This window comes from Phocoena sinus, chromosome 11, assembly GCF_008692025.1.
Source record: "Phocoena sinus isolate mPhoSin1 chromosome 11, mPhoSin1.pri, whole genome shotgun sequence".
Classification (NCBI taxonomy): Eukaryota; Metazoa; Chordata; class Mammalia; order Artiodactyla; family Phocoenidae; genus Phocoena; species Phocoena sinus.
The window spans coordinates 69,368,364-69,381,163 of record NC_045773.1 but is presented as its reverse complement, the minus strand read 5'-3'; the positions used below and the strand labels follow the sequence as shown (position 1 = coordinate 69,381,163).

At 53.9% G+C, this 12,800-nt stretch overlaps 1 protein-coding gene across 1 annotated transcript in view; it reads right to left on the bottom strand.

The window, feature by feature from the left end:
* DAAM2 (dishevelled associated activator of morphogenesis 2) overlaps positions 1–12,800 on the bottom strand; it is a 119,629-nt gene that overhangs the window by 11,246 nt on the left and 95,583 nt on the right. The window contains 9 exon segments of the mRNA XM_032648396.1: positions 183–271; positions 390–496; positions 2,279–2,363; positions 3,558–3,664; positions 7,095–7,202; positions 11,246–11,368; positions 11,371–11,544; positions 12,082–12,266; positions 12,411–12,469. Of these exon segments, the coding sequence (XP_032504287.1) occupies positions 183–271; positions 390–496; positions 2,279–2,363; positions 3,558–3,664; positions 7,095–7,202; positions 11,246–11,368; positions 11,371–11,544; positions 12,082–12,266; positions 12,411–12,469 (1,037 nt within the window).

Below are 12,800 nucleotides of genomic sequence, written 5' to 3'. Positions count from 1 at the left end.
TGGGGTGCGTGGCCGGCACGTGTGCACACATACACAAGCGCATACATCTACAAAACTCATAGACTTACATCTTGTCCTTGACCTCGGTTTTCTGGGGGCAATAAAGAATAAGGAAGGAGTTTTCCTCTGTGCCTGTCCATTGCCTCCCACCCCCAGGTCTCCTCCCCAGCCCTCAGCCATACCTTCCACTTTGGGCTTGGCCTCGGCCAGCCGCTCCTGGAACTTCTTTTTGAAGAAGAGGGCCTGCAGCCGCTGCTGGTAGTGGTCGATCCTGTGGACAGGGCGGGCTCCATTGTGAGGCAGCACCCCCGCTCCCCGCAACCAGCCCCAGCCCCTCCTTGGCCCGCCCACCGCCGCCCCCTCCTGGCCACGCCTGCTGCCCCCCGGACCTGCTCATCTCATAGAGGAAGCGGTCCGCACGGGCCATCCGCTCTATCTCATGTTTGTGCTCCTCCAGGAGGTCAATGTCACTCTTCTCCGGGATGAACTTGAGAAGCTGCAAAGAGCACGTGAAGGTCAGACAGGAAACAGGTGAGAAGCTGACATGGGGGGTGGGCAGCCCATGGAAGCCCACACACTGACCAGGCTCAAGACGGGGAGGGCCCCCCATAAAAGAGAGGTGCATCCTCACGGGGGTGGTTTATGTTTCACCTGCCCCAAGGGGACACAGGACACCCAGCTCTAGACTTCGTTCTTTTTATTTTATTTTTTTGACTTTTTAAAATTGAGATATAACTTACCTACAGTAAAGTGTACTTGTTCTTAAGTGTACAGCTCAATGATTTTTTTCTTTTACTTTTTTTTATTTTTATTTTTTTTTGCGGTACGCGGGCCTCTCACTGTTGTGGCCTCTCCCGTTGAGGAGCACAGGCTCCGGACACGCAGGCTCAGCGGCCATGCATGGCTCATGGGCCCAGCTGCTCCGCGGCATGTGGGATCCTCCCGGACCGGGGCACAAACCCGTGTCCCCTGCGTCGGCAGGCGGACGCTCAACCACTGCGCCACCAGGGAAGCCCGGTTTTTTTCTTTTTAAACCAACTTTATTAAGGTATAATTTACATAAAATAAAATGCATCCATTTTAAATGTGCAATTCAATGAATTTCGACAAAACTATCGACCCACTGAACCACCATCCAGATTAAACTAAGATTTCCATCCCCGTAGAAAGTTCCCTTGTGCTACTTCAGTAAGCCAAGCCACCCCCATCCCCCAGTGTAGACTCTCAACTGAACTCTATCACCTTAGATAAAACTTGGCTATTTTTGCACTTCACACAAATGGACTCACGCAGTGTGTTCTCTCTGGGGTCTGGCTTCTTTCACTCAACATCTGAGGCTCCTCCAATAACTACTGGTAATCCATTTTTTATTCATTGCTGAGCACTATTCTATTGTAGGAATATACCACAGTCTATTCACTTTGCTACTGATGGACAGCTGAGTTGTTCACAGTTTGCGGGGTTTTATAAATAAAATTGTTATAAATATTCCCAGAGTTGGTGTTTGTACCCAGTGGGATTGTTGGGCACTAAGATAGGTATGTGTACTGCCAAATCATTTTCCAAAATGGTTCTACCCAATGAGAGTTCCAGTTGCTTCACATCCTTGCCAACACCTAGCACTGTTGGCCTTTTCAATTTTAGCTGTTTAGGTGGGTGGATGGTGCTACCTCACTGTGATTTACCATATTTCTCTGATGACTGATAGTATCGAACCATTTGGAAATTTTCTTTCATGAAGTACCTATTCAAGTCTTTTGCTCATTTTTGTTTGCCATTTTTCTCACTGATTTGTAAAGTTCTTTGTTCTGAATATGAGATCTTTGTGATCGATACATAAAGCAAAGGTCTCCTAAAGCTCGGCTTGCCTTTTCACTCTAGTAATAGTGCCTTTTGATCGACAGAGTTCTTAATTTTAATGTCCAATTGATGGTGGTTTTGCTTGGTGTTTTCTGGGTTTCTCTTGAAGGACACAACAGACTGATGTGGAAGAGATTTGGGGGAGATATGGTTATGGGTCACTGCCTTTGCCCTGAGGCCCATGGCGGGGTGGGGGGGGGTCACTCCTCAGTATCTCCTTTCTGGGGGCCTCAATCCCCTGAAAAAAGATGCAGCCTTTTCTGGTCTCTCCTCAGAAAGGTTGGCCCAGGGAAGTTTCTATAAACCTCTCCCTCACTCCTCCAGCCCCCAGCCCGATTTTTCCTTGACCTAAGAGACTCGGCCTCCCTGGGGGCCGTCAGGAAGGGGTCTGGCCACCCCCTAGTTTCAGGGGCCTCACCTGCTCCAGCATGTCCTTAGCAAGGTCCTCCTGCTCATCCATCATCAAGATGGCCTGCCGGATCTCCTCGTTAGACAGCTTCAACCTAAGGCAAAAACCCCACCTTGAGCAGCCTGGCCCGGCCCCTCTGCTCAGGACAGACCCCAGACCTTCTCCTTCAGAAGCCAGGGCCCGGGCCTTCTCTCTCTCGCTTACATTTGATAGCACTCCCTCCTCTGCAAAGCCTTCTCAGACTAAACTCACATGGTTCACTCTATAACTCAATCCTGAGATACTTTAGTCTCTAGAGACGTGAGTCTCTGGTTTCTTTCTCGAGTCTCCATCCTAATGGATAGGGACATTTGGGAGGAAAAGGGCCATCTTCAGTGTAGACTGAGACAGGGCGAGGGGTTTCTGATCCCTCTCCCCATGCCGGAAATACCCACGGCATCTCCACGGGAGGATGGGAATATGGGCAGGTCACTAAGGGGGCAGTTTCCTGTTTCCTTCAAGACAGAACAGGTCTCAGTCTTCTGACAGCTCCTCGGGTCCCGCACAGCTGTTCCAACACGTCTTGCTGTCTGGGAGAGGGAGAAGCAACCCCCTACACACACGTGCATACACACACACACACTCACACACACAGACACACACACACAGCCCCTCCAGATGCACACCCATTGGGAGGCCCTGGGGAAGCATTAAGGGGGAGAAACTGAGGCTTAGGACCTTGTGGGGAGGAAAGCGGGGATGGACGGCCCGGGGCAGCTGGGGCAGTGCTAAGAATAGTATGGGAGGCGGGGACCTCTGACCCCGGCTCTGGCGGGAGGCCCCGCACAGAAGCTATGGTGTTACTGCAGATACTGCCCTGTTTGTTCTGCAGCCGCGGGAAATGCTTGGGGGCTGAGATCATGCTGCTCTGTGACCTGAGCCGAGCGGGGCCCTCCATGGGCTTAGAGCAACTCCGCTGCCAGACGCTGACCAGGCTGGTCAGGGGCCTCGTGATGGGGCAGTTTCCCGTCTGCAAAGCCCCTCACTGCTGCTCAACATGGGCTCCCGGGAGAGGGTTCGAGATCAGGGGCCCCGTGCCGCCCCGGGGGACAGCCAGGAGACGGGGGGTGGGGGGGGGCAGATACTGCTATCACCCCACTCCTCTGCCAGGCACCTCTCTCCCCCAGGCACTCAGCTCCATCATATTTGTCTCTAGCCCCAGCTCAGGCCTCTGCTTCCTGGGGACCCAGTCCCTCCCACCTGCAACCTACTGTGGGGCAGGGGCCGTAGAGGCAGGGCGAGCACCTACTTGGAGAGAAGGATGATGCAGTTCTGCGCCCTCCGGCCGTCGATGACCGAAAGCTCTTTGACCTTGCGCGAGGCCAGGTAGATGTCCTCCGTGGAGCCCAACTCTTTCTGCAACCGACAAGCCAAGTAGAAAGGGTGAAGTGTGTGTTTTCCCCAGTCCTCTTTCTGCCTACCCCCTACCCAGGAGCCACCCCCGTGACAAGCAGGGAACGCTCCTGGTGTGAGCGGAAGAAAGAGAGGGAAAGAAAAAGGCAGGAGAGAGAGAGGAGGGTGGTTAATATCTGACTCCAATAGGAGGCTCTGGGGCTTTACCCTGGGCTAGACTGGGTCGGGGGCAATAAGAAGACCCTTTATCCGAGACTGCCCTCTGTGGGCAAACTAGACGGGGAGTGACTGACCCCTGTGGCTGTGTAGTGTGATCTACACTGTGTTCCAGACAATCAGCCCCTACCCCACCCCAGCCCACCCAGAGAGCCTCCCCAGTCTTATGACGAGAAGCTAGTTCCAAGTCCCCGTAAGGTCACAGTTCCTGGACCCCTCCCTGGGGACTTCGGGCACGGCCCGGTGTGCCCAGGGTGGAGGGCATCTGCAAGTTCAGAGGTGGGGAAACTGAGGCACAACTCCCTGCAAAGTTATCTCCTCTGGGGTTCCAGCGGGCAGTTCACAAGAAATCAAAGATCCCCTGGCCTTCTCTTGGCCCCTGGTGAGATAGACAAGAGACTGTTTCTTCCTTTGGGAGGTCCTTCCAAGCACACGCTCCAGGTTGGACGACTCCAGGGGCTGCCACTCACATCACTGTCTTTGTGAATTGTGCCCCCGGAATTGTTCAGTGCCTAGCCTGTGCAGTCTCACAGGACGGCCTTGCCTTGGGCCTAGTGGGTAAGACATGAGACCTAGAAGCTTTCTCTTCACCCCAGTAGACATTCACCTCCACTGCTGGTAGGGGTCTGCTTGCATTAGCTCCCTTCCCTACATTTCTGCTTTTTCTTTGGGGACACTCCCTGACGCCACCCTGTTAAGATGGGTAAAAAGGCAGAAGGTAGAACTGACAAGCCCTCTCCTTTGGGCCCAGTACAGGGCAGCAGCCCAGCACAGCGGTTAAAAGTTGGAGTGCCCAGAGCCCCAGGAGTGACTCACCTGATGGCAAGGATTAGTTATCAGCTCCTAGGCAGGTAGCAGCCACAGCCAGTAGAGAATTAAACATGCACAACGTTAGCCAAGAGGTTTGGGGACCCAAGAACAGTAGGAAAGACATGGGGACCCCTCAGCATCTACTGTCTGCCCCATCCCAGTGAGACCCCCATGGTTGGAGATGGAGACCTGCAAGTAGCACTGAACGGGAGCTGCAGACATGCACTCAGAGAAGCCAGGCCAAGCAGAGGACAGGCAGCCTCTCCTGAGTGCCCCGTGCCCAGGGGGACCATCACTCCCCAGTTGGACCAGGCCCCCGAGCTGCCCCACCCCAGGCCTTGGCTGCAGTTCTTCCTGCTCCTCTGCGGGGAATCTGCCCAGAGGGCAGAGGGCGTTCCTGCACCCCTGCATCTTTCTAAATAGGGAAGGAGACACAACCACAACCGAACTTGAGCTGAAAGCACGTGAAAGTTGCATTCACTGAGACAGAGAAAAGCAGGCGTCCCTGAACTTTGCTCCTTACCCTTTGCCCCTTGTCTGTCTTTTGATCTCCAAGGGAACAGAGGGGACAGAGCCCACCCCTGGTCCTCCCTTCCTGACCCGGGTGAGGTTGAAGTCACTAACTCAGGACACGCAGAGAGCACAGAGGGAAGACCACGCTCATAGGCCCGTCCCTGTCCCATGCACCCCGGACCCCAAGACAGAAAGAGGAGGCAACCAGGGCAGCACAGCTCTGGGTCTCCAGCCTTGCTGCTGTGAATTCAACACCCCAGAGTCCGGGCGACCTGCAGAGTGACAGTAGTCCAGGTGAGCCCAGCCCTGAAACAGGGTGCTGGACCGAGCAGGCTCAGAGAGATGAGGGGAGACAGAGCAGGGCGCTGTCCGTCTTCACTCCCCTCCACTCCCCAAACTGGGAGGCCCCAGGCCCAGCCTGTCCTAAACCCCGGAGTCCCTCTTTCCCCCCAGCCCCCACCATAGCCCTACCTCAGGGCCCTGGAGACTGGGTGGGCCAGGCTGGAACCCTGGCCCGGAGGAAGACTCTCAAAATAGGGGAAGGTGTGTGCTCGCCCAGGACTGATATCCCCCCGGCACACACTCCCTCCATCCCTGCTCGGGAGCACTGATCACAGGAACAACAAATGCTCCAGAGAACTTCTTCCTGCCCCAGCCGGGCCACAGCTGCTGCCTGTACCATGCCAGCTGGACATGGGCACAGGGCTTCCTGGAATTAGGGGTAAAGGATCAGAGGCCTAGAGCACCTACATTTAAGTTAAACAAACCATCTGGTTTTCCTAGACCCCTAAGGCAGGGCCAGAGCCCCGCCCTCCCTGCACCCCTTTGGCTGGTCGCCCAGGAGCAGTCACACGTGCTCTTGGTCCTGCCCGCCCTCAGGAAGGGTCATCCACAGCTCTGGCCTTGGCAGAAAGCAGTGGGGAGACTGGCCATGACGTGCTGCCTCTGCCCAGGAGCCATGAGGGCCCAGACCCCACTCACAGGCACCTGGGGAAGTCCTCAGGGCTGGAACCTGAAGTCAGTGGAGAAAACATGGAAGAAGACAGCACAGCCTGGAGAGGAAACAACTCCTGGGAGGCGGCCCAGAGACGAAGCAAACGCTCCGAGGCCTCTAGGCTGCTAATGCCCAGGTTGGACCTCGGAGGATGGCCCCCAGCTCTGCAATGCAGATTCCTGGGCCCTCACACTCATGGGAGGGTGAGGTTGGAGAATCGGCATTTTTGGCCAACCCAGCAGGTACTGCCTCAAGAGCACGTGCGTCCTGACACCAAGCCTGACACCAAGCCCTGTCCTGCCTCGGGAGGAGCAGGCTTGCTGGTCAGCCTCTGTACACAGCGTCTGCAGAGCAGAGCCAGGGCCTCTCTTGGCCAACCCCAGCCTCAGCCCCAGCCTCAGCCCCAGCCTCAGCCCCAGCCCCGCAGTGTGACCTGAAGTAGCTCCACCTTCCTTGAAACATTAACGTCCTCTGCTCGACTCCTGGGAGTGTTGGGAGATGAAAGTATAGCAGAAAATGTGGTGGAAAAGTTATAATGCCTTGTAGGTGTAGTTCCTAGGTCCCAGGGCCAGAAAAAAGAGCAAGGTCAACAGTGGCCTGGCCCTGCTACTCCACCTCCAGTGCTCCAAGACCAAAGAGAGAAATGGACAACGTATTATTTCACCACTTGATGTGCAAATACAAACTAATACAATGGGATGTTTCCCCCTATGCAGTGCACCCCACTAACTCATATCTATGTCCCCAGAAAGAACATGGTACCTGATAAAGAATAAAATCAATTCAGTATATGTGGAAGGGAGGGGGAGGGAGGAAGAGAGGAAGGGAGGGGCTGAGGGTTGAGTTCAAAGGGTGTGTGTGAAGTCAAGACTCAAGACGCTAGAGGGGGCAGGGTGTTACCTGATGCCTCTGATAAGCTGAAAACATTTTTTCAAAGTCCGCGAGGTCCAGAATCCGAAACACCTGCATGTCATCAATCTCATTCCATATGGTGCCAGGGACACGTTCCTAAGATTCAGGGAAGGGAGGAGACCCCGTGGCCGACTCAGCTCCTTCATGATGGAGATGCGCGATGCCTCCCTAACCCCACTTGTCCTCCAGGTGCACACAGGCCCATAGCCAGGCTCTCAGACCTTCAGAAGGGGGTCGATTCCTCCCCCTCCCCTCCTCTTCAATACTCTGCTCCAGGGGAGAGGCCACAGGCAATCTCCTTCTCCTCCTTTTCACCTGGGGCTACATGTAAGCACGTTCCAGAAATCAAGGGAGTGCTGGAGTGATGGATGGGCAAGTATGAAAGGAGAGTATGAAACTCCTTCCAGAGAAACCAAACCAAACCAGTGTTCTCAGAGGAAGAGTGCCCACACACACTTGGGATCCTCAGATCTTCAGGGCTGACTGTATTTCCTGTATCTGAGGTGGTCATTTTCTCTCCCAGTGGTCTTCCTCCCACTTTCCCAGATTCCCAGAAAGTGGACGAATGCCAAAGGCTGGGACATCCTGGCCCCTTTTTAGTGACTGCTCGGGCCAGCAAGACTCTTCCACAAGTTCCCATTGGTCAGAGGGTGTCCCATCCCTCATAGCTGGAATGGACCCAGGGGTTACATAACAAGGCCTCTCAGCTCAGGCACTGCCCACCTCTGTGTAGGATCCTTGCACTGAACCCCACTCCAGGGATCTGGGGAAGAGCTGTTGTCCACGCCAGGAATGCCCTAGTGGTCTTGTAATATCCCAGTAATGGCTTCGAGGGCCAAGATGAGAGTCCCCCTCCCAGGACCCCTCACCTCGTCCAGAGCTTCACTGTCCTTTAAATTAGAACCTCCCCACCCCCCTCTGCCTGGAGGCAGCCGGGGACCTTCCTAATGCCGATGCCTCCTCCCTCCATCACCCTCAGCAAGGCTCAGAGAGAGAAACGTATCCTTCACTCACTTTTATTTTCTTAAACTCTGGAAAGGGGAGGCGAGGCCAGAGCAGGGCGGGTGGGGACATTCCTGTGGCCTTCCTAAGGCCAGGGACCCTCTCGTGGAATGCTGGGCTGGGAAGCTCGGAGCAGCAAGGGATGCAGGCAACCGGCCAAACCCAACACAGACGCATTCTTCTCATGGCAGAAACAACGTGTGTGTGTGTGTGTGTGTGTGTGTGTGTGTGTGTGTGTGTTGTGTGTGTGTGTGTGTGTGTGTGTGTGTTGTACAGGAGCATGTGTGGGTCAGGGGAAGGGGGCTGGGATGAGGAACCAGACTCCTGGACAGAAAGAAGATGGGAAGGGGAATCGGATCGGGGCAGGCGGGGAGGGGGAACTTCTAACTCGTTCTCCATCTAAATCTAGACCCAGGGTGGAGGTGGGTGGAGAGGGAAGGCCCGTAGAGGTAAAGCTTCCCACTGCTCTTATTCTCAGTGAGGCCAGGATGAGAAGGAAAAGGGCTGGAACGACAGAGCTGGATGTTCAACATCCAGAAGAGTTTCCCCTGAGACAACAGACAACCCAGGATCCCCCTCACTGTCTCCCAAACACTCTCCCTTCGCCATGGTCACCAGAAGGACCTGCGACCCTTCTTGAAGGTGCAGCTGAGGTCTGAGGCCAGAGAGATGTACATCCATTCCTAACATCCTCTACATCCTAAAGATGCGCCCACCTCATACAATCATTCTTCAATTTTTATACCCCTCTGGCCAAGACCTCATCACTCCCAGTCTAGATTCCTGGGGCTTCCGCCCCTCTAGAGACATCCTTTACAAGCCAGGGAACTCTTTCTCGAAAACACATTTCATTACATTTCCCTCCTCGAGCGTTTGGGGTCAGACAGCCCCTAAGTGAAGCTGTTGGCAAATGGAGAGGTTCTCTTCTCTTCCCATGTCCCGTGAAAGGAAACTGAGTCTCAGTCACATCTACCTGACTGAATTGGAGTGAGGATTAAGTGAGAGAACACACTTAAAGCACACATGGTAGTCCCACTAATAATAACGCATCTAATATTCTTATTTTAAAGGTCTTCTACGTGTCAGTCACTGTTCCAAGTAATTTGTACGTATTAAGTCAATTCTCACAACAACACTTTGAGCTGGTTATCGTAATTACCCCCATTTTGCAGATTGGGAAACTGCAGCCCAAACGACGAAATGACCTGAATTTAGTCATTCAACTCGAAGACTGGGAATGGGATGATACGTTCACTAATATGACTCGAAGCCGCGCCTCCCTCACCCCTGCCGCTACATCTCCCACAAGGGCTCCTCAACATGTGCTCCATCAAACCTGGACTTTCCAGTCTAGGAATGAGACTCCGGCCTGCTCCGGGCCCCTGAGGAATTGATATAGGCTTTATTATTACTGGACCCCAGAGAAAATCCTAAGCACAAAGCTCTTCAAGATGAAAATCTTACAAAAACATTAGGTGCCTTGTTTGCCCCCCTTAATTGTTGAGATGCCTAATGCCTAAGCAACCCTTCATTACATGTTTAAAACCTTAAATTATAAGTTGTGAGCACAGGACGCAAAAACAAAATTCTTTCTTTTTTTAAACCACAATTTAAAAAATATTATTTCTGATCATGAACAATGAATGTTTCCACGCCGCCTACGACCTTTGGTTCTGCAGAGCTGCTTGCCTGCCCGTGTGCAGCTGGCCTTTCTGGCTGGCCTTGTGACCACGGAGAAGTATCCACAGGGCAGAGCTGTGTGATGCAGTTGTTACAACCTTAACAATGTCCCTTCAAAATGCTGCTAGCAGGTGGCTCTGCAACGAATGGGCTATACTCACGCCTCGTCTTTCCACTTAGATAACAAAAGCAGAGGTAGAAGGAATCAGAGGTCATCTCGCAGACAAGCAAACAGGTATGACACGAATGATTTCTGCAGATCCCACCGTTCGTTAGAGCCAAACCTGATTTGGTTAGAGGTTAGAACCTCTCCTGCAACCCATCCCCAGGACCTCAGGGTGTTTCCTTGGACACACTTCCTAATTGCCAGATGCAAAGCTCTTTCAGGGCAATGTTACGTCTCACCTTTTATTATTATTATCCATCACAGCCCCCAGCAGAAAGCTTTACACAAAGCAGGCCTCAGACTGACGGGCTAACTGGTCTACCACCAGGAGACGGCACCTAGCAAACTAGCTGACCATCTACTCAGCAATCTGTGTCTCCTCCCACTCTAAGTCTCCACTGGAGCTAAGTTAAGCTCACAGAGTGGTATGGTAATGAATTCCCCAAGAATTAGTCCCCTGGCCCCATACAACAAGGTCAGAGGGCATCCATCAGTCCCAGCTCCAGACCGTTTTTGGAGGGTGAACGTGAGTCAGGCTAACTGAGGCCACTTCTCTTGTATCTATTTACCTCAGGGATGAAGCCACTGGTCCTCTTATAGTACAGAACCAGAGCAGTGCTTGGCCCAGGCTGGAACTGGCCTTCAATTACCAGGGGTCCAACGTGACCCAGGGCATCTCTACTCTACACTCGTGAGAATCCAATAGAGGAATCAACTCCCACACGTGGGCCCGGGATGGGTGGTTCTTAGTGGATAATATTCAGGAAGGCCTCTCACTGCTGAGCAGTCTAGAAAAGTAGCCAGTGTTCGCACCTTCCCCTGGGAGGATGTCAAAATGGCTACACCTTGATATCAAGCTCTTCATTGCCCCGCCCTGCGACCCTGTCATGGCTTCGTCATTTCAGTCCATCTCTAGACCCGGGCCCAAGATCTTCACCTGTATGTTCCACCCTTTTCCTCAAATCAACCCAATCCTTAACAGTCTAGCCAAGCCCTTGTCTCGTCTAGAAAGCACCCCTGCTTGGCCCTATGTTACTCCAGTAACCCTCAGTACACTCACATTCCATTTGTAGGTGGCTCTGCCAATGTGAGCATCACCGCACGCCAAGCCACCTCCTCCCTGTGCTCTGGCAGCAGCAACCCCATCTTCTACATCCACTGTGCCTACCCTCACTCCCATCAAAGAAAGCACCCAAGGTGGAGATCTGCAAATAGCGGGCTATCAATCCATAGGGCTAACTGTCCCAGGCTGTAGGAGAATGGATCCACTGACCTCTTCCTTGCTACTCACCTCATTCAGCTTGACCCAGTTGAAGGACTTCAGTGGGTGTGAAGGCTGGGGGACACACTTCTTCCTGAGCGGGACATCACTGCTGGGGAAGGGGTCTGGGGGAGGGGCAGGCCCATACTGAAGCAAGGTGGGGCACCAGGGGGAGTGGGAGGCCCACCGGGGGGTAGGGGGGGTGGTGGCGGTGGGGGACAGCAGGTGAACGGTAGAGGGGGCGGGGGTGGAGGCAGGTCACTGGTTGTCATCGAGGAAGACAAGGTAAGTGGGCCCCCAGGGGGAGGTGGGGAAGATACAGGTCCTGTCTGTGGGGAGACAGAGACATCAAAAAGACAAAGCATCAACAAGGATGCCTTTCGAGTCCCCCATCACTGTGCCTTCCCTTACTCTTATTCTCCACCTAGACTAGACCCCGAAGCCTGCTCTCACCTCCCACACACAATTAAGCCCCGTTTTCTCCCTCTGCATCCTGAACATCCAACACACAGATGTACACACAAGGCAAACACAGACATAGTGGACAGTCATAGTCATCACATGCAACAGCGCGACTGATACAGACAGGCCTGCACACGGGCACCCAGCTGAGAGGGGGAGGGGAGCCCAAACCCCACCCACACTCTGCTTTCCACGGTGTGCTTCCTGGGACAGTGTCACCCGGAGGAAGGAACGCTGTTTTTATCTCACACAGGTGCCAACCTTGCAGCCTCAAGGGTCCCCTCTATCCTGGTCTGAGGTCTCCTCCACGCTGGGGTCCTCACCTCCTCCCCAGGCCTGCTCTTCCCCCCACTGGCCTGAAGGTCTCGGCTCAACTATGTAAAAGCAGAGGAGGGGCCACGTACTGAGATTTCACTGAGTTGGGCCACCAGCTCTGCCACTTGTCCCCGAGCCTGGCGCAGCTCCTGGGACTCTCGGGCCAGCTTGTCCTTCATCTTGTTCAGTGTCCGCATCATCTCTTCCCTCTCCAACGTCTTGGTCTCGCATTCCCGCTCCTTCCTCTCCAGCCTGCTCACCAGCTCCGCGTGTTCTGGGATGGAAGAAGGACAGGAGGGGAAATGGGAAGAGAGGATGTGAATGCGTGTGTGTCCCTCTCCAAAGGAGGAAATGGGGTCCTCGGCTGGGCAGGGGAGGGGTGGGGCGCAGGGAGCGGGTTTGGGCAGAGCCCCCTCACCTTTCCGGAACTTCTCCGCTTGGTCTCGCCACTGTTTCACTTCGTTCTCATTGATGAGCCTGGCGGGGAGTGAAGGGTCTCTTGACTGTTTGCTCACAGCTTCCCAGAAGACATGGCGTCTTCCAGTTCCCCACATTGGTACCCTGATCTCCAATCTGTCCAGCCACATCAAGGAGGCTAGGATTTTGACTCTCCAGATGTCTCTCCAGGTCCCATCCCTGACAAGTTCTCATTACCTGTCTCTCCATGGTCTGAGAAAGCTGAAAGGACCCTTAGAGTCCAACCCCTCTGGGATAGAGTTGAAGATCCTAAGACCAGAAAAGGAGATGACCGCTAACTCGTGGTAAAGCCAGGACTAAATCCCAGGCTCCCCTTAGTTGTACAATGATT